The 22,666-nt window shown below is 42.3% G+C and overlaps 1 protein-coding gene across 6 annotated transcripts in view; it reads right to left on the minus strand.

Moving 5' to 3' along the window:
* Positions 1-5,448: 5,448 nt before the first annotated feature.
* Npr3 (natriuretic peptide receptor 3) overlaps positions 5,449-22,666 on the minus strand; it is a 67,443-nt gene continuing 50,225 nt past the window's right edge. For 3 of the 6 annotated variants that reach the window (XM_087616364.1, XM_087616362.1, XM_087616360.1), the window contains 4 exons: positions 15,817-15,911; positions 13,530-13,665; positions 11,734-11,821; positions 5,449-10,767 (listed from right to left, as the gene is read on the minus strand). In XM_087616364.1, coding sequence (XP_087472490.1) covers positions 10,656-10,767; positions 11,734-11,821; positions 13,530-13,665; positions 15,817-15,911 — 431 coding nt within the window. In that variant the 3' untranslated portion in view covers positions 5,449-10,655. 6 annotated transcript variants of the gene reach the window in all.

Consider the following 22,666-nt stretch of genomic DNA (forward strand, 5'->3'; position numbering starts at 1 on the left):
ATACCGATATCATAGCCACTTTAAAGATAATACATGATAATAATATGATAAGATAGTAATATGATATTGCTGGCATGGATTTGGGAGATCACGTAGTATACGTACCATAGATATGGGTGAAGGGGTTGGGGATTTAGCTCAGTGGTAGAGCGCTTGCCTAGCAAGCGCAAGACCCTGGGTTCAGTCCCCAGCTCAAAAAAAAAAAAAAAAAAAAAAGACAGAATCAATACTTTGGCTGGAGAGATGGTTCAGTGGTTAAGAGCACTGACTGCTCTTCCAGAGGTCCTGAGTTCAATTCCCAGCAACCACATGTTGGCTCACAACCATCTGTAACAGATCCTGGTGTATCTCAAGACAGCTACAATGTACTCATATACATTAAATAAATAAAATATTTTAAAAAATTCCAACAACATATGCAGTAGAAGAATAGATAATTAGCAAGCATGTTTGGAGTTTTTATTATCTATGCTTTCTATAAAATGTACTTAATTATAAATTTAATTTTAAAGAATTCTGGTTTTTTTTTTTCTTTTTTTTCGGAGCTGGGGACCGAACCCAGGGCCTTGCGCTTGCTAGGCAAGCGCTCTACCACTGAGCTAAATCCCCAACCCCTGGTTTTTTTTTTTTGTTTTGTTTTGTTTTGGTTTGTTTTGGTTTGGTTTTTGTTTTGTTTTGTTTTTTGGGAACCAATGATTGACAGAGACACTGAAAGAAAAGAAGCATCGTCAGGAAATCCTGTAACCACGAGACACTTGGACACCCTCGTGGCGCTGAGAGGAAATTTAGACAGGAAAGAAGTCACACGGCTGCATGCTTGCCCAGTTATCCGTGCACTCAGTTGGCAAGACCTGAAACCCTAATAAAAATAAGTGAGAAAAAGTATCAGAATATAATGAGTGCAGGGGCTGGGGGTTGGCAAATTGGAGAGCCGGTTCCACCCATAGACATCCCTTTCTTCTCAAAGCAAACAAACAAATAAAAACAAATTCACAGACCACAAATCACGGACTCAAATCCCCTCACCAGAGATTACAGAGCGGGGCAGGCCACGAGGGAAGCAGGAAAGCTTATGGAAGAAACTGGATTTGAACTTCAGATAAAGGTTTGACTACTATGAAGTAAAGAGCCACTAGTCAGGAAGAACAGTGGGAAATAAAATCTAAATAGGCAGTCAGGCATGGTGGTGCATACCTGTGATAACAGTACTGGGGGGCCGTGTGAGGGATCTGTAGTTCAAGGTCACCCTTGGCTTACACAGCAAGTGTAAGGCCAGCCAAACTGCATGAGACCATTTCAAAAATAAAAAGTCTGACAAGAAAGTAAAAGGGATTTTTATTCCTGGGCAAGAAAGAAATCAGTTGATGTAATCGAGTTCAGCACTATGTGCCTGAACCAGACAAATAGTGTGACTCAGTGCCACAGACTCAAAGAGTCAGGGTGACAGACTGTGGAGTCTGACCTGTGGAGAGTGAGCCAAGAGGCTCAGGGCATCAGATGCACCAAGTTGCTCAGGAACGCCAGTACAGCAGTTGTGTGAGGAATGAGAAGGGTCAGAAACAGAATGAAGAAATAGTCTCCTTCCTGCTGATTTGGGATCAGGAGATGAAGAGCTCATGTGGTGATGGTGAAATGAAGGGCTGGGATCTGACTGGATATGGAAGGTAATGAAAAGAGAGGTCACTCCCAGAGAACTGCGTTTTACTAAACTGGATGGGTGATGCTGCCATCGAGAGCGGGGTTCCTGACTTGAGACTGTAGCTCTGGCTTCTTGATCACTTTGAACCAAAGCAGGTTACTCAAAGCCTCAGTTTACACGTCTCTGTGGTAAGGAGGAAAACCAAAGTGCCCCCCAACCTTGTTACAGAGCTGAGGAAATTGAAGGAGGGAACACAGGTGTTGAGCCCAACCCTGGCCCGAGGGCAGACCTCAGTGGACACTTAGCATCCTCCAACAGAGAAGGGCTTGCACTCCGAATGCTTTTCACTCTCCTGAGTAAGATTCGGAGAATCGTCTAAGCTGTGCACAGTTAAGACATGAGGGGGCAAGCTCTGTTTCAATGCGCTCTCTCTTGCTAGACGTTTGCCTGGAAGCACGAAGTGCCTTTAAAACCACCCTGGATATTTCTGCTTTGAGGGATGTCTGTCCTGAACAACTGCTTTTTCTCAAGCCTCCCCCAAACCAACCTCTGCTCCACCAGAGAGAGAGAGACTGGCGCTGACCACTCTGCTTCATGGCAGAAGACTTGCTATGGCCTGGAAGGCAGCCCTGTGCTGGGCCTCTTCTGGAAGAGTAAGTGTCTGCACTATCCTGGCCTTGAGGCTGCTGGGTCTGGGAAAAGGAAGGCTTTCTGGAGACCAGGAATCACATGGCCTCCCCTACAGAGTGCTCTCTTACAGCTTGTATGCTGCTTCACCCCTCTTGGTCCCTTGGAATGTAGTATGTAAAAAAAGAAATAATAAAACTCTTTGATCTATACTGACAAATGTACCAGTTGGTAACACTCTCCCTCTTTTCTTCATTAAATGTATTAATGTTTTAATTGAAATAGAATTATATTATTTCTCCCTCCCTTTCCTCCCTCTAGCCCCTCCAGGCAACTCTCCATCAAACCCTTCCATGCTCCCCAATCTAAGCTGATCACTATTTCATTACTCACATATATATGTATATGTGTGTGTATATGTATGTATATATATACATGTGTATGTGTGTGTATATATGTGTATACATGTGTATGTGTGTATATATGTATATATGTGTATGTATTATGTATGTACATGTATATATATGTGTATGTATATGTGTGTATATGTGCATGTATGTGTGTATGTATGTGTGTATATTGTATATGTATGTGTGTATGTATGTGTGTATGTATATATGTATGTATGTGTATGTATGTATGTATGTATGTATGTATACATATGGACAGTTGGGTCCACTTTCACTATTTGTGTGCATACAGTTTCCAGGCTAACCACTATGCATAGGACAACCAATTAGGGGCCTCATCATCAGTGAGGCACCGTGGGAGAGCTCGACAGCATTCCCGTTGCTATTATTTGAATGGAGAGTGTCACCAGCAGGATCAGATTTGGGAGTTTGATTGCTAGATGGTGGGCTTTTGGAGATAGACTGGTCCCTTGGTGGTATCAGAATATGGTGATGCTACTGGGAGTTGGCTAAAAGTAGATGGGCTCTAGTGGGATAAAGTAAATGACTGGGTATACTTTTGGGGAACTATGACTCACCCTCATTCCTTCCTGAATCCCTTTCCCTTGGTTCCTGTAAATTGCCTATCTATTCCTCTACATGTGCCCTCTGCCATGGTGCTCTGCCTCAAACATGGGTCTAAGCAACAGTGGACTGAGCTCTCTGAATCCAAGAGCCAAAATAAATCTTTCTCCTGTTTCTGTCAGATAATTCAGTCACAACTACACAAAAGCATTATATCCACAGAATTTCTGGGGCTGAGGGCAGCTAATAGTAGGAAAGCTATTCCTTATGACAACTGAGAGACAGGGTCTTCTCCAGCAGACCACAGCTTCCCAGGAGTGAATTCTGAGGATCAGTTCTAAGGACTGTCTCAGCAATAGAGGAGGCAGAAGGCAGGCATAGTGTGACCACAGGTTCAACATTGGCCCCTCCATCCTGATGAGAGAACCCATATTTGGATGAAAGTGTTCAGCCCTCTGAATTCATCCAGCTATGACAGACTCCCTTTTAGTCCTTTTACATACCTTCCTCAGAGGTTCACTTCAAGTCACACTGTCAAGACTGAGGCCACTAGCCATCAAAACAGACTGAGAAGAAAGCAGACTGTGTCTCTTACCAGAACCCTCCTCCAAATTACTGTAGGTTTGTCTTATTTTGCAGAAAGAAACAAACAAATAATAACAAATTGGTTGAATGTTTTATGGTATGTCAGGTGGGAGGTCTAAGTCTGAAACCATGGCAATCTGGTGAGGTTGTAACTCGTATTGTTTTCATTTTTCACACAAGATTGCCTAGCTCAAGGGTCAGAGCCGAGCTATGAAACAGAAAGGATGCAAGTGACCCAGAAGCAAACAGCATTTACTGCCACAAAGTGTGTAGTACACAGGCCTTCGCTCACACCCACTTCTGGTCTTCCTCCTCTCTGTGCCTTGGGAACTTCTGCCTCTGGTGATTGTGAGGGTTACACCAAGCCTGCAAAAGGAATTCTTTTCCTTGGCTCTATTTTGACCTGAGTAGATGGTTTCAGAAGAAGCTCCTTTTTAAAGGTATGAGGCCATTGGTACCTTTGACATTAATAGTTGCTACTTAAATCAACATAGATATTTATGCTTTACGGCTGGATCACATCCCTAAATCAGTGGTATTTAGGTCTCTTTGGGAATCCTTGGTAAAACATAGGTCCATTATCCCAATAAGGCATCCTTGGCCTGTCAAAAGTTGCTGGCTGAATATCATGTTTTGAGGGTACTGAGCTGTAGGGCTAGAGGGAAAGAATCAAAGAATCCATGGCCCTAGAGATGGATGGGAAAGTAGCAAGAATGAATACCTTTTCCTAGAGGTCATCTCCAGGCTTGCCCTTACCCCTACCACACCTTCCCATGCTGCCCCACTCCAATCAACATCCTGCTACAGCATCACCTCAAACAGGATCCCAGTGCATGTGACACCTGTGGCCTCATTCAAGGACCCCCTGACTGTGGCATCAGGACCAAGGGGACAGTGCTCCAGGCACGCCAATCACTATATGTTTCTCGGACATAAGAATGGGTGACTTTTGAGACAGTGAGATGGCCTCTTTAAGCCCAGATGAAGCTAGAGATGCGGAAGGCTGATCACTCCATGTGGTATTCTTGCTGAGAGCTCTTTGGGAAACAGGACGGAAGTTCTCTGGACTGTGGGTGAGGAACACAATGACATGAATCAATGACATCATCGGGAGCATGCAATGTCTCAAGGTACCCAGGTTCATTCCCCTAACCTAGCTGCCTTGTCTGACCCCAGTAGGAGACGATGTGCCTAGCCCTGCAGGGATTTGATGTGCCAGGGTGGGGGATACCCAGGGGCTCCTCTACCCTCTCAGAGGAGAAGGGGAGGGAGGGGTGAGGGGAGGGATTGTGTGAAGCGGAGACTGGTGGGGAGGCGGTGATGGGGATGTAAAGTGAATAAATAGATTAATGAGGGAAAAAGATGCCCAGGTACAAAGTAGGGGGAGTATTCTCCATTCTTCAGGGTTTGGCACTCATCCCAATGACACATTACTATCTCTGTACATTTCCTTTGTGGGGCAAAAATTCTTGAGTCCTTCATGGACTCAACATTTCATTCAAACGTTTTAATACATCATCCCCAACAATTGATCTTTCGCTTTGGCTTATCCAAGGGAATAAAAAATCCTCAGAAAACTTGAAAATATGCAGTATATATTATAGAATTATAGACAGGAAACTGTTTCTGTAGCTTATACTTTTAATGAGAACATATTGTTATACTTAGCTATGTGATATTCTTGCTGAATATGAACCTTTACAAGAACACATACACATTTATATCCAAACACCAAATGAAGTAGATTGCTTAAATGACCAATTTTGCACCAGAAATCAAATATATTATACAAAACAGGGTTATATCCACAATCATTAATCCTTGCTTTCTACACAGAACAACAATAAATTAAATCACATTATATGCAGATAGTTCTACTTACATCAGAATAGTAAACTATATGTAGCTAGTGTGGCCTTGAGTTTTCTGCCAGATTCATGGTAAGTTTTTATTGTTTGGTGGTCCTATATTTAAATTATCCATGAACAAAATGGCTCAAAAGACACAGGCTGTGGGGCTGACCTGCAGTGCCTAGCTCATGACCCCCTGGTGTTTGAGCTCTGCCCAGGGAACAAAGCTCTGATTCTCTACAGTTCGAGGGCACTTCCTTGCTGACTTATAGGCTACACCACACTGAACATGTTCAGGCACAGGCATTGAATAATGGATAAGATGGTCCATGTCAAAATCCACGTTTTCTTCTTTCTCTGCAGAAATAACTCTTTCTCTACCCAATAATAAGTGACACTTTTGTTCTAGAAAATAAAAATGAACTTGGTGGCCTGTTATGATTCACACTTGGCAAATGGACTCTTTATCCCTGTGCATATAAATTTATGTCTTTAAATATGAATCAAAGAAATGGAACATGTTTTATTAACTCGAAAGTCTACTTGTTCAAATCTTTCCACCAGGAATCATAGGATACCTCATATACCAAAGAGTTTTTGTGACATATTTATTTTTACCTCTGAGAGTCTGCTCTCAGTGAAATCCTTTCAATTATGTTTGAAGTGACTTAAAACAGAAATGCCTGCATCTGCTGGCTCAGAATGCTCTGAGTTTGGGATGAATGAACATTAGTGGTTAATGAGAGATTTGAACAACCTCCAATTCAGTGCCTTTTGAGGATTCTGTTCATCCCATAGGCCTGCGGGAGACGTCTGAAAAACCCGTAGGCTGAGAACAAAGTCCAGCTCCCTGGTTTACATGAAAATCACAGATGTGAACTGTCTGAGAGCATGCATGGCCAAGATACTGTCAGCTACCTCCTCACAGTGGTGCTGTTTTGTCTGTGTCTCTGAGTAAGTGCGGAGGCCTCCTCACAAGTTCCGACCTGCATGGGAAAGCTGCTGACACCTCCATAGAAATGCGATGGATGGCAGGTGGGACTCCGGGAAGAACAGTAGAGCCTGTGTCCGCTTCAAACTTCTTCTCCCTGTCACCTCCCCTGTCACCTCAGAGGCATAAGCTCCTGGTTCTTCTCTCAGGCATGTCCAGCACTTCTTGTGGAGACTGGCTATTGAAGAAGGTCTAAACTGTTCCTTATTCTTCCATTCTAAAGACCAACTTCAGAGATGGAACCCTCCAGTGGGGCTGGCTCATTCTCCCTACTTCTATGCTGCCCCTAAAGCATCCTGTGTTTCTAGACAGTTTCCATTTTTTCCCACTGACTAAGAAATTCAGCTCATTAGCAGCTGTCTTCTGAAGTCCTGAACCATGGGGTGTAACAAATAAAACATGCCATGTAGGTTTAGAGCCAAATGTCAATAGGCATTTACCTTCATAGTTGCACCCACTAGGGTTCTGAGTTCTTTGTGTCTCAAGAAACTTAGGCCCTAGTATTTTCCAATTTATGAACACTGTTCCTTCGGTCTCTTTTTCTTAAATATGCATGCATGCGCGCACGCATACACATCTAAAAGAACCTGCCCAAGTAACTCTGCTTCAAGAAGCAATGGCTCCACTGGAAACAGCTTCTGAACCCGCTCTGTGTCTGTCCGAGATATACAAGGCCTCCCTTTTCACTTCCCACTGCCTGTCTTAGACTCCTCCAATCAGTCCCAACCAGAGGAAAAGAGGCAAGTTAGGGACACAGGCAGATGTGCCTTCAGCAAAGGGGCAGGGTGCCTGTAAGCAGGGGGAAGTGACTTGTCATTCCAAAAGCTTTTTCTTCAAGAGAAAGAGGAAGTGGGGGTGGGGCATCTGCTCTCATTCCATAGGATTCCCCTCTCCTCCATGAGTTCTGAAATGTAAACAACCATTTCAAGACATGTGGAGTTCTGTCCGTGGTTCAGGAAAAGACACGCAGATGGCTCCTCAAAACAATGCATGTTGACGGAGTCCATGTGAAACCTCTGTGCTGGGAATAGATATGACTCTACCCAGAAAGTTCTATTTCTGAGTTCAGCTTCTCTCTCAAATCTAAGACAATAACATTGGCTGTAAAATTCGTGTTTATTTCCATCACCACAAGTATATGCTTATTTTAGCGTGCATATGAACTTATATTTGACCAAATATGAAAAATGCTAATAAAATACTCACCCTTTGAAACCTTGATCATTGGACTTAAGAGTAAAAAATTATAGAATGGCTTAAGAACTAAAGTTCCATTTTGTTTATTATATAACATTGACTACTGACAGATTATGAATAATTGTCAAAGTAGTTGCTTTGCAGTGAGGAATTTGAGTTCTACAATACAATACCAAGAGTGCTTAACCCAGGGCCATCACGGAACAAACATCTACAGCCTCAGCGAAGGTTTCCCAACTTAGTGGTGTTTTCAGAACTTCATTTTAGAAACTCATATGAAGACTTATTTTTCCGAGACAAGGACTAACTGTGCAACTACAGCTGACCTGAAACTCACTCTGGAATCCAGTCTGGCCCTGAACTCATAGATATTCCCCTGCTTCCACCTCCCAAGTACTGGGATTGAAGACATGTGCCACTTTGCCTAGTCATGTAAAGACATTCAAGAAAGACAAACCATACAGCAGACATGTAAATGAGCAATCAACCTTAATAATACTAGAATTGCTTTAACATTGTAAGAAAGGACTCCAGGGACCTCATGATTAACCCTGCCTTTTTTTTTTAAAGGCTAGCTTCCTTCTCATCTTTAACATCTAATCTGGGACTATGCTACTAACCTTAGAACAATTCCTCTAGCTAGAGCAAAAATAAAAGATACTTGTAGTAACAACACTGCCATTAATGGGTCACCATATAAACTCAAGAAAGGACTAGAAATATCTACACCCAAGGAATATAGCCAGGTAGAGAACTTTCCCCACCACCACCCTCCTGTAATTAACACACAGGTTCAAAAAAAATAAACATCAGAAAATGAGTATCTCTGAAACACAGGGGAAAACGTCGTTGAAAAAGAGAGAAACAAACAGCCCTCTGGCTCTAAGGACTGGGGTGGTTGCAGTCCGCTCATCTGTCTCCATTAGGTGCGTCTCTGACCATCAGCCGCAGCCTTCCTGAGTTGTGCTCCACAAGCTCTCCTCCTAGATTAGCATTTTTGAAGTTTACCTTTCTGGCCTACTTTTTCTGCTCTTTTGGAAGTCAGCATTTTTTTCCCTCAATATCCCACGTGCAGAACCACAATGTACCTCCTTCCATGGTTCAAGAGCTAATTCATTTTATCATGAGGTTTGCATCCCATTTCCTGAGCCATAAAGAAATGCACCCCTCACAGAGGCAGGTCATTCACTTTGACTTAACCGAGAATGAGGTGTGACACACTCCTTCCCCGGGGAGCTAGCTTTCAGAGCTTGCTGCGCTTGCCTGACTTTCTCTACAGTTAACCTGAACGGATATCCAAGGAGTTACTTAATTCCTCCCCTTCAAACTGGGTTTCAGATGCTCAAAAATGTTACCAAGAGAAGCGTAATTACAAGACTGTCCCCTTGTTCCCTCCTCGAATGATAAACTAGGAACCCAAATTTAAACCTCCGCACACAGAACCGAGCGCAAAGCCGATACCCAGCAAAGGTTGGCTCTCAGTCCTGGCCATGCTGCCCTTGTCTGTCCTAGATCACTGTCCAAGCTATGGGTGATTTGTGGTGGCTGTAAAACTCTATGAGGTTAAAGGGACACAGCACCTACCAACGTTCTCTTTTTTAATCAAAATCATCACCTCAGATTTTGATAAATTGTGTGCAGTTTTTTAAAATGTATCATCACTGTATCTTGCTGTCGAATTCTCACTGTCTGCTTGTTCTGGAGGGAAAGGGGTTGTGTTTCTTTATAGATTCTGCTGAAGTCTACTGGTTTTGAAGTGCATCATTCGACCATAGTTCAGAAGGGATGTAGCCCTCCAATAACATACATTTTAAAGCGGTCGAAAATGAACAACAGCTTAACATCAATCTAATGCTTCAGATACTGTAAGCTCAACAGACTTCTCCCCATCTTCAGTCAGAGCAGCGAGGTTAGTATAAGCCACAGCCAAGAAAGAGAACAGCAGAGAAAAAGAGAACCAGTCCTCCCTCACCACAGATTTGTCACACGCCTCCTCCATGCTCTTAAAATATAAGTGAAATTTAATCTTCAAAATGAAAAAATAGACACATTTCTAATACCAAAATATAAGATTAAAATACTTAAAAATAAAATGTTAGTATGAAGTAGGGCTTTTTTTTTACATCATAAAAGAAACATTTTAGACTGATTTTTTTATATAAATCCACCTAACTCACTAGTATTTACAGATTTCCAGAGTAGCTTTGATGAGACACTAAAAGAGACAGGGAGGATCCTTTCTTGAGATATGAAGTCAGACCTGAATGTGGACGTTGGACGAAGCCCTCGGCAACCACAAACCTGTTCCCCAACTCCAGAGAGAGGGGCATGCATTCCCAGCCTTGAGATTTCTCTCATTCCTTTGTCCTCTTATTGGGTGTTAAATTCTTTCCAAGAATATTCTACTTGTAAAAATTGTTTTATTCTAGCTACAAAACATTTCATTTTGGAAAAACCACATTTTTATAACCTTGTGTGAAATACCCCCAAAGCAATCAAGATATGGAGACTCCAGACTTTCGAGACATAAATCTACTCCGATGCCCCTCCAACAGCCAGAACACTTAACAGGATTACGTTATATAATTATATCTGTTTGCCATGAGATGAAAGACCAGAAGGCAGATAGTGATTAATAATCATTCCTGAGCTTCTAAAGAAAATTTAAAATGAAATGACTACTGCTTAAAAGAATGAATTCTCCAAGAACACCCTTTCTGTTCCATTGATGTCTGTCCTTCAACTATCTCTTTAAGGAATCTCAAGCAGACAAAGCAAGGGGGGCATTTCTTTTAAGCCACCGAAAAATGTGATCTGATGGAATCTTCCCGCAGCTCTCGATGTTTCCCAATGTTGCTTTCTTCTTGGTGATTTCGCCTCTCAATGGTTATTCTGTATTTCTTCCTGGGTAAAGGCAAAACAAATGTAATAATAAAACCTCACTTGACTATAAAATACTATGGTTCCTCTTACAAAGAGTGCCCTCCAGGGACATCTGGGTTAGGTTTGATAAATGACTAGTGACACAATATGAAACCCTGGTTGGAGATTAAAGTAGTGTGCCCCCAAGGCATCATGTCCTTATTCAGGGAGGAAAATTGGCATGCTTTCTGAAATGCCAGAGGACAAGCCTTCCCCTTCTTCCTAGGAGCCTTATCTATTCTGCCCCAGAATCTCAGCTTGACTCCCAGGATATGACCCCAGATAAAGATCAGACTAAGTGTACTGTGACTAAAGGGACAGGAACTCGATTGTTCCCACAAAGAGCTACATACACTCGGACATACATCTCCATGCAAAAATGAAGAAACATTACAAATAAACCATGACGATTTATAACGACCCATGAATTCAACTACCGAAGATGACAACAGGATGGGCCACTGTCACTGCAGCAAAGGACTGAAATCTTGCACACATGTGTACATTGTAAGTTTATGAGCCTTGACGTTAAGACACAACAACAGCTACGAATGTGACTTCTCCAAATACAGGACACACTGCAGGGATCACAGACCACCGGGAGCTCTTTTCAAGGGAACTTGTTCTAAATCAAAGGAAGCCTGAGAATAGGAAGTTCATTCTTTGTCCAGATCTCCTCCTTGTGATTGTATTTGATAGGTCGAAGGGACTCTCAAAAATAGATCAATGATCCAGGGATCCCAACCACTTTCTAGCAAGTGCCATAGGAATCCAAAACTCACTGCCTGCCAAACCCAAGATGGAGCCAAAGAACCGCTTTAGTAATTTAACCATCATCCTTCTTGTTTAAAAGAAGGGTGTGGGCCAATCACACGGAGCGTTATACAAAGACAGGAGACAAAGGCATAAAGGGGCAGAGTGAATTTTAACTCCATAAACAGTCCCTACCTGAAAAAGTAGAAGGCCATTAGCAAACCAGCACCTAGTAGGGCCCCCACAACAATTCCTGTCACTGCTGATTCTTCTAGGCCACCTGCTTGAAAAGAAACATCAATAATCAGAGCTCATTTTGAGAAATGAGTAAAAGTACTTTTGATTTTTGCTCATCTCCCATTTGAAACTAATTTTCCTCTTTGCGATATATGTATAATATATATTGTAACATATTGTACATGATTTATATATAATATTTATATATTATATGAAATATATAATGTAAAATATGTATGTCTAATGTTCTGAGAAAAGGTTTTCAGAAAATACTAAATAAACGCACTGTGGCGTGAGAGTGAACAGACCAAGGTCAGAACAAGTTCAAAACTGGACCCGGGACAAACACCAGTCAGCCTAGCACTTGGGAAGATGAGGCAGAGGCTCTCAAGTTTGAAGCCAGCCTGAACCACATAGCAAGATCTATGACAGGGAAGGAGAATGGAGGGAACAAAGGGGATGGGAGAAAAGATAGATAAAGAGAATAAAAGATGGAGAAAGAGACAGGCTCAAGATGCACTTGATGAAAGCTGCAAACTGAAGATCTCAGACATAACCATCCTGGTTTTGAGTTTAAAGTCGAAGATGCATGAATGGACAGAGGCGATGGCCTGCACTTGTCTCCCTCAGGTGGGTGACAGTGACACTTCAATGGTGACACTTCAAAAGTCCGGGGGAAATTGCACTGGGTCAGTATTCTGTTTTCAGATGTTCTCTCACCAGAGCCAGAGTTCCATCCCAAATGTCCTATATAGCTTTGTGAAAATGTAAACCTTAAATCCTTCTCAGTAGGATCTCAGTTCCCAAAAAGTCAACAGCTATTTTCCTTTCAGAGTTTAGAATAAGCTTGCAGTGCATGGACTCCTTGGCTCCTCGGGTGACAGCTGGGTAAATTCCCTTTACATGTGGGAAATGTGAGAGTTGGCAGGTTGTAGGGAGTCTACTAGGGTCCCCAAATTGGCAAGAAGGAAAGTGAGATGTGGGATCCAGACCTAGCAATTATATAGTCAACACGCTTTCTCCTTAATTCTTTCTCATAATTATCACATGGATAAAAATTCCCACCATTCAAAGATGGTCCTGAGACATAATGGCCATTCATATATTCACCTAAAATCACTAACTGGCCTGAAAGATTGACATCATTTGTTCTTATTCATAATTACAAAGCCCCTCAAAGACAATCACCTCCTAAACCGTCCCTTTTGCTGTGCTATTCAAAAAAAAAAAACTTGCCTCTCTATCTGCACCCAGAATATGAATAATTTGGTGGGAGTGTGTGTGTGTGTGTGTGTGTGTGTGTGTGTGTGTGTGTGTGTGTGTGTTCAATACTTATTTGCCACTTTGGAAGTTGTCAAGCATTTAAGAGCATTCTGTCCTGTCCTAAAGATTTGGAGGTCAACTGTGAACTTTGAAACCAATAATGAAATTTCTTACAAGAGTTGAACAAGTGACAGCTAATAACATTTCTATTTTTCCTAAAAGTGGAAACCTCTAATAACTAAGAGAATGTATTGTGAGATATAAATCCAGGCAGAATATCCTACCATTTGGAAGTAAAGAATAAAGGAAAGAAATATGGAAGGTTTTAATAATAGAGGAGGGTCAGCCATTTGTAAATTGTTTCCATGGGTTTGAAGGTATCAGAAAAATGCATGGGTGCTTTCAGAACATGAGTTCCTGAGAGAAACATGTTCCAGACTCACATGATCCTGGAACTGGAGAAGGACAGTAAATTAAGTCTCTGAACTTACATGATTTGCAAGGAGAGCTGTTGGTGTGCTCCACAATTCTGGTTTCATCTATTCTCAATTTCAAAGAGCCCCAAGGATATTTGACATTGGATCGCATTTTGAACCGGCCTTCTTTTCCAAAGTAATCACCAATGACCTACAGAAAGACAAAAGTCAGATGGACAAAAGGTAAGACCAAAGGTACCTGTTCCCAAAGGAGGCACAAAGTGCACAGTCTTGCAGGCATGCTCCAAAGCACAGGGCCTGATCTACACAGGCTGTGTCTGCACATCACCACCTTCAGGAATTGACAGCAAGAGCTTCAGAAAAGCAAGAAATGGGAGAAGTGTTCCCCTACTGTGCACACTGTGACTGCCTCAGTGACTCCTCCTGGCATGGAAGAAATCCAAGTCTTGGAGGCTTAGAAAGGTGTGGACACAACAGACAGTGCCACCTGAGGTCCATCTGGAGGTCACAGCCTACCAATGCTGGCCCTCGGTATTCATCAGTTGGTACTGCAAAGTGGGAAGGGTAGATTTTTCATTTCCCTATGAAACAATAATCTACAAATTTACATGTTTTCCCCTTCCTCATCCCATAGGACCTTGTCTGGCCTTCTGCCATAGGCAGTTCACACCGTCAGCCATGTTTTAGGCCCGTTTTCCTTAGAAAATGAGACAGAATCAATGCTACTACATACATACTCAAGTTAAGTATGTAACAGGTACACAGCCCACATTCTTCAGTTAAATTGTATGTAGATAGATAGATTGATTGATTGATTGATAGATTGATAGATAGATAGATACATATCTATACACACATATATATTTAGAGTGACAACAAGGTAACTTAGGAGCCTTTGTCACCAAGTCTTAGGACCTAAATTTGATCCCCAGGACCCACATGTTGGAATAAGATAACTGACTCCTACAAATTGTTGTCTGATCTACACACACACACACACAGAGAGAGAGAGAGAGAGAGAGAGAGAGAGAGAGAGAGAGAGGGAGGGAGAGAGAGAGAGACACAAATAGATACATAGATACATAAATACATAAATAAATGCAATTTTTACAAATTTAGAGTGTCACTAAGGAACTCTCTGACCCTCCTTCGGTCACTGCCTCTTTAGAGGTCGCATTCATCTCTGATAAAGTCACTTCTTATGCTCTGCCATTATCAGGTTGGACTGTTTCAGCTGTCACCTTAGACCCCTGGAAAATCACCCCTCATTCACGACGTAATTGTAGGGTCAAGCTCCAGTTACATGACTAGTAGATCAGTCACGCAAGCTGAACTGGCAGTGCCTTCTCGCCCACAGTCTCCTGGGTGGTCTGTGAGATTTCTCCTCCCTCCTGACTGAGTCATACCAGGCCCTCATAGGCTATATCTGGTCATGGTCAAAACAATCCTAGGTCTTCCTGAAATAGGACTGTTACTGCTATGTGCTGAGCAAACCCAGTGTACTGCAACCTCACAATGAGATGAGATGGGTTATCACTTCCCACCTTCTCCAGAGAGGGAAGCTGGACTGCAGATGAGACCCAGAACTTGGGGAAAGGGGTGGGGTGGGATATGAAGTCATTCAGTGAACATAGTGAGAGGACTCCTGTTCCATCACCAAAGGCTAGACTACCCCTACAGAGAGGAAAACAGCAAGTCCCGCATGTCTGTGTCCACAAAGGCAACAAGAGTGATGACCTCCCAAGGAAACAGGGCACACTTCGTTATCTGCTGAAAAGTACATTTTCAGTAGAAATACTGAATATTTATTTAATACTTATTTCTTTCTCTATTTCTTTGTCCATTAGAGGTCATGTGTTACTTTTCTAGATTTCATTTTGTATGGCTCTAACAATGTCAGAAGATCAGTGAGGAAAATACTACATTTCCCATGTTAAAGCCCCTGCCCCCAGTGACCATCAGAGGCTTGTCTTCCTTACATGACAGACTTCTCTGTCCTGAGACTCCACCATCTTTTGAAATAGTAACACCTGAAAATCTGTAACAACACTAGAAAAAGAAATCCAGAAATGTAAGAGGCATGTTAAGTTGCACTTCCTCTGTCGACGGATGTCCTTATTACACAGTACTGAGGAGAGACTCTTGACCATTGAGAAGTAGGGTTTCTCTACCAAGAACACACATGGCACCATGTCCTGCCTTCTGTCTGAGCCCTCAACCAACAGTGAGCTTTCATCCATGGAAAGACTCATTCTTATTTGAAGTGTGCTTTGGACACCAGGACAAATGCACTCTCGGAGTCCCCACTTGTGAGACTCAACAAAGCAGAACCTTCTCTCACCTCCTGGGTACCTGCTTCTGTATCAGTCATGGCAACCACAGAGAAGTCTCCATACCGATCCCCATTAGCATCTATGGACACCTGCCCGGCGATACCTACAGAAGAGGTAAAGAACTCTGAGTTAGATTCTTAGGGAGCCTCTGCCTGCCAAGAAAATGAATTAATGGGATTTTTTTAAAAACAAATTCATGCCACAGGGAATCACATCAGACTGGGAGCATTTTTGTTGGCATTTGGAAAGACATTGTAATTTCATCTGTGTCTGCATTCCTAAATTCTTAACATTTCTCCATTTAGAAAAGAAAAGAAAAAGAAATAAATGATCTTTGGGGAATACTTTTTTTTTAAATGAATTAAGGCCAGTCCTGAAGCAACGTGTTCATTCTAGAGTTTTGATTTTTTTATTCCCTAAGAAGTAGCAGAGAAGTAAAGATGTCTTATCACACATAGGTTGATGTGACTTATTGGATAACTCTTATAAAGAAAATCAGTCGGGCCTAGGATTCAGTGAGCGTTTTTCATACAGGTTGCATCAACACCCAGGGAAGCTGGAGGCCTGGTTGCTGAGTCTCTGGAGCCAATGTTTAAAGAGCATTGCCTAATGTGTGTTCATTTATTGGTTATTTTAACATTATCTGAAAGATTCCTGGGGGCTGAGTTAACATTGCCACAGAGGTTAAGTTAGAGCAGATGGATTCTTTGCTGAAGGAGGGTCCTAGACAGAGCACTAAAGTCCAGTGAAGGAGGGGCCAGTGAACGGGGTTAAGGTGCTTGCCACCAGACTGGACAGAGGTTTGATCTCTGGGACCCACATGGTAGAAGGAGCAAAGTAACTTCTACATCCATACTGTAGCACATGTATAGACAGACACACGCATACACACACACACACACACACACACACACACACACACACATACACACACACAAATAAAATAAGGTATTGATCCCCTTAGCCTCTCTACAACTGACATAAACAGGATCATGTTCCCACCAAGAGGATGTGGAGATATTTGCATGAGATAAAACACTCGAGGCATGTCCAACAAATACCTAAGCGAAGCCAGCTGTTTTCTTCTTCCAGTTCCCCTACTGCTATTACTCCTACAGGTTGGGTATCCTACAGCTGAAGTACTTGGGCCAGAAGTGTTGCAGATTTCAGATGTTTTCAGTTGTTTGAATATGCATACACCTTGCAGGTAGGACACAAGTCTAAACACAATAAAGCTTCGTATACACTTGCACACATAGCCAGAAGGTAATCTTAATGTGATATTTTAAATAACTGTTTTGCATGGAACAAACATCCATTGTAAGGAAGTTTCCATCGGACACTTGATTTGGGGATTTTGAACTTGAGATCTGGGAATGAAGGGTGATATTTTAAAGTTACTGGTATCACTACTGTGCTTTCAATATCACAGAAAGCACTTGGCCATCCTCAATCACTCTGGACGACTCAGCACATCAAGATGGACTTCAGTAAAAGAGTAAAAATTATAAAAGTCCCTGGAAAGTACACAGGAAGAAACCTGTGATTCAAATCACTATCAAGAAGTCTAAGTGACTGATCTGGTTTGGTTTACAAAGACCCCGAGGCAAGAAAAGGACCAAAGAACTGTGAGGTTTCTAATGAAGGACGTCTGGGTTTATAGTCAGAGCCAGTGAGATATGAAGCTGGAGCAGATCATCCAGAACACAGAGGACCCACCCACCCTGATCAGCAATGATGGGTACTCACAGTGGCCAATCCCCAAAAGGCCACTAGAGAACAATGGCTGATAATAAATAGTCTGTTACTTTGTCTTCCTTCACTAAGTAGTAGGATGTGTGTATCGGCCATGTTCTTATTAAACAAAAGCCATTCGTTTTCTTTGTGGGAGAATTCCATATTGTTCTTAATTGGTGCTTCAATGAATTTGGTTCTCTCCAGAAGTAATGACTGCCCCAGTAGAAAGAGTGTCTGCTGAGAAGTATCCCAGGGGAAAGTTCCATCCTCTTGTGTGGTTTGGAGAGGCAGTCTTTTGGGTTTACTGTCCTTTGGGCTGTGGTTTGAAGGTCCACTGATTTTTCCGGACTTTGGCTTGCTTTGCTGGAAACAGAATGGAGGTGCCATTCGTCTACATTTTTTGTCTTCTTCATGCAAGCAGGTTACAAAAGATAGACCTATTATCATATTGTGTATCTTTGGGGGCATATAAAACTTCAAATTATATACATATAGTTTGTACATACATGTGTACATATGAATATATGTAGATAGATAGATAGATAGATAGATAGATAGATAGATAGATAGATAGATAGATAGATAGATAGGGAGTTTCTTCTCCAAATATTGTGGCTGTCCGAAATCACTTGTCATCTGTTCAGAGGTGTTAGGGAAGGTGTGTCCTGCTGAGTGTTTTGCAGCGTATTTTATAAGGTGAAGTGGCCCTAGTAATCCAAGACCTCATTACATCTCTAAGTTATTGCAATTCTGCCAGGAAATAGGGTGAGAACTCTTGGGGTGGCTGCTTTGCAAAGTGAGACTTCACCTGAGAGCATCGAGCAGAAGGTGAAGTTGTCAGGCTGGGCACAGAATTTTCCTATGTATCAGCAGTGACTCTCTCTACCCCAGTTTCTGTTTGCCTAGAATGGAGCTTGTGTTCTATGCCACAGTCCTGTTTACTTTGTCCCCCTGACCTCTCACCCAGAGGAAATACGGCTTCTTCTTGGACCATTTATTGAAGGTCTTCAGAGTTGATCATAGGTTTCATGGCAATAAAATCCAATTTTGTCAAATAACATCCAAGGTAATTTTTTTCTCCTAACAACTTAATGGTCACTTACAGCAACCACCAAAATTAAAATTGTTTTTAACGTTAGGAAGGTTTGAGTTTTTCTTCACACATCTACCCTAGAGTTCTTTGAGGGACTACCTTCAAATGCACTATTTTTTAGCAAATAAAATAGACTCCAATCCATTCAAATACAAACTTACCTTGGCATTAATCTTTACCTTTTGGGCACATAAGGTTATAGTTTTAGACTCAACTGTGCAATTATTTATACTCTTGGTGCATACTGACTGTGTAGACTTGGCCCTAAAATGGAACCATCAAGATGGCGTTAAGAGAAAATTTAGCGCATGTCTTGGCTTTAAACAAAACTGTATCCCAGCCATTGTGGGCACCTGCCCTCCTCTCAACAACCTCCTTCACTGGTGCCTTTCAGCATCCCCACCTCTGGCTCCTATCCCGCTGTCAGAAGACCAAGAACAAATGACCGCACCATGCAGTGAGTAATAGCTAAGAATGGGATGTGCCTGACCAAGGTTGTGTCCCCATACACCAGGTTCTTGGTGTATTGTGCGCAACTTCTGGGAAACTTGTTTGTCCTAATATGCTCCCTGAATTACCCGATTTGATTCCTGCCCCTCAGCTGAAGCAGGAAGAGGCAAAGCAAATTCATCCAGGGAGCTTACTCACCCCAAGCAACTACTTGTCTGAAAAATGAAAGCTGCCACTCTTGTCTAGAGTTAAACATGGTATTCACTGAAAATACCATAGAAAGTTAGCAGTAGCTACCATAGCTACTACCCAGACAACCCTATCTGGAGCTCCACTCCTTCCCTTTAATCTCTGTGGATGAGCTGACAACATAGAACATAGAGGGGACCACCCTGTACTCCTCTCTCAAATGTACCCTTGGCTTTGTTCTTGTCACTGAAACTTTTCGCTTCTCAATGAGAAGTTTCACGAGTAAGTATAAGCAGACTCCAGCCCACTAAAGGGCTCACAGGATGAGCTGGCACAGTGCAGAACTATAGATGCTTTTCCGTTAACTTACTTTTCAGCCTCTTCCAGAGAAAATGGGGAATGAAAGAATGGCCCCTTCGGCTTCCTGTTTCCCGAGTCTGCACTCTGTGTTAATGGTTCTCAGAAGATGCTCACCAGCGAACTACAGGTTATGTGCCACAGAGCAGTCACAAGGCATACCATCTCCCTAGAGACTAAGAGACTTTCTATTTCAGCAGGATTTCCGGGTCCATGGGTCTGGTCCCATTGCATCTTGAACACTGGGTCCTACCACACCGTCCCATATATTCAGACATGAGTCACGTAGACCTCCCAGCTCCTCAGTTGACAACCTCCTACCACATACACTCAGACCACAATGAAACTGATGCTCCCTCTGCAGCACAGTGTCCTAAACAAAATGACATCTCCCATTGCCCTGGGGTTTCACTCTGCTGCCATGTTCACAGACCTTTCCTTGGCTACTCTAAACCGGCATCCCACCCCACCCCTTTCTATATCTCCCTACTCTACCTTATTTTAGAGCGCTGGGAAGGGGCTATGTGTTTATTGCCTTTTCCCACACACACATATTTGCACATGAGAGAAAGTGATTGTGGGCACCATCTTTACATCATCAGTGCTTCGTCTCCTGTTCCTTGAACAGTGCCTGCTACATCGTAGATGCCTGTTGAATAGATTGGGTGAATGAACATGTAGTTGCTGCCTGCCCTTGGAACCAGCTCAGGCCAGTTTGGAGCGTTAGTGAGGTAAGTCTTATATACACTATTAACAAAAATATAGATTAGCAGAATTTTCTGTAAGATGTTTGGCAAATAGTCAACCCTGAACAGGTTGTATTTAGGAATATATATATATATATATATATATATATATATATAATAACTAGTGAATATAAGGAGGCATGAATGTGAAGAACAGGAGGGTATACATGAGGGTTTGGAGGGAGAAATAAAAAAGGAGAAATGTAATTATAACCTCAATTTTTTTTAATTTAAAAAAGAAGCCATTTTGGTAGTAAATGAATCAATGAAGCCGATCAAAAGAAAAGTAAGTTTGGCAATAGTCACTGCACTTTATAAAACACCAACATACATTGAAATCTAAAAATCCTTCACATTAGGAATGTTCTCTGTGAAAAATAGTCACACAAAACTTCAGCGAGGATGTAAGATCCTATGCCACCATATAGCAGAATGGCAAGACCTGTAACAACTGAGGTATCCAGTCAGAGAGAGATTAGAGCTGGGTCTGGGGTCATCTGTAATCCATGTGCTCTGGAAACAGAAGCAGGAGGAATGTCTCATGCTTAAGGCCAATTCACTCCATATAAGCAAGTTCCAGGTCAGCTAGGACTATATAGTAAGACCCTGGCTCAAAACAAATAAACAAAAAGAATTACGGAAATTATTATATAACCATAAGGCAGAACCACATCTCTCATTTTAAAATGTATTAGATCTGTGAGTGCCTGTATGAATTTTTTTGACATACAAAAAAAATAAGAGTGTAATATAAATAAAACTACAGTGAAAAGTGGTGTTGACAGTGAGACCCGCTGGATAAAAGTTCTATGGGGCGTATAACGATGCTACCAGAAAGCATAGCACTCCTCCGGAGTCATCTAGGAAAGGACTGTTATAACGATTGCACTGGGAAGGGAGACAGGGGTGGGAAGCAAAGCTTTCACTTTCCATTTTATACATTTGTGTTCTATTTAAATTTCCTAGCCAAGCATGATCTCATTTTTAAATGTCAACCTAGGTTGTTGGAATGATGAGATGGTGTCCTTTTTGTTGTGGTTATTCTTATGCTTTTCTGTTTTGCTTTTTTAAAGCAGGAACTAATATTCACTGTCTTGAAAGTAAAGTAAAAGCCGAGGGCCTGGACCTGCCGCAGCTCTCAGCACCAGGTTGGAAATGACTTCTTCCGCATTCCACTAAAACCAACGGTCTGATCACAGGAGCCCACACCCACGTTAACACTCTTCTAAGCCGGACTGCACATCTTCCACAATCGTGTTTCTGTAGTGAATAACACTTATGTACTCACTTACGTGATTTTTAAGTACACGGGGCAAGGTAGATGGTTCTATGGGTAAAGTGCTTACTATGCAGGCATGAGGACCTGAGTTCACTCTTGTCCCATGTACAGTTCATAGCTGTCATCCTGGTGTTGACAGAGGCAGAATCAGGCAGGTCTCGGGGGCTTGCTGCCCAATCAGTCTAGACAAACGGTGACCTCTTGATTCAATACAAAATTGCCTCAAAAACTAAGTTGAAGAACAAAATAAAACCTGACATGAGCTTTCACACACACACACACACACACACACACACACACACACACACACACACCATAGTGTACTTGTTATTTAAATAAGCAACAGGACCATCTTTATTGCAGTAAAATTTGCTCAAAGCGTGTCTACATGCATTGCATTATTTGACCTTATTTTCACAAGACTGTGACTTGAACTGACTTATCCTTACTTTTAAAATGGAGAAAGCAACACAACTGTAGCATATATAGAGGGCCCAGGTCAAATTCACACAGGCTCCCTGACTGTTGGTTCAGTCTCTTTTGGGTCCCTGTGAACCCAGGTCAGTTGATTCTGTGGGTTTTCTTATGGTGTCACTGACCCCTCAGCCACCTTCAAGCCTTCCTCCCCCTCTTCCACAGGATTCTCCGAGCTCCTCCTAATGTTTGGCTGTGGGTCTCTGCACCAGTCGCTGGATGAAGTCTCTGATGTAGCTTGGTCATCTTTAGGACTCCTAACAGTAAGACTGGGAGCTGTGGACTATGTAAGAGTCTATGACTCTTTTGCATGCTTTTGGTATCCTTTTTGTCCTGCTAGGTTGCCTTGTGCAGCCTTAAACATGAGGGGAGGTACCTAGTCTTAGTGCAACTTAATACGCCGTGTTGATATCCCTGAGAGGCCTGCCCTTTTCAGAAGGGAAATGGAGGAGGAGTGGATTGGAGGAAGAAGGGAGGTGGGGAGAGAAACTGAGAGGAAAGGAGGAGGAAACTGTGGTTGGGATGTAATATAG

This window comes from Rattus norvegicus, chromosome 2 (genome assembly GCF_021556685.1).
Source record: "Rattus norvegicus strain SHRSP/BbbUtx chromosome 2, alternate assembly SHRSP_T2T, whole genome shotgun sequence".
NCBI classification, from domain to species: Eukaryota; Metazoa; Chordata; class Mammalia; order Rodentia; family Muridae; genus Rattus; species Rattus norvegicus.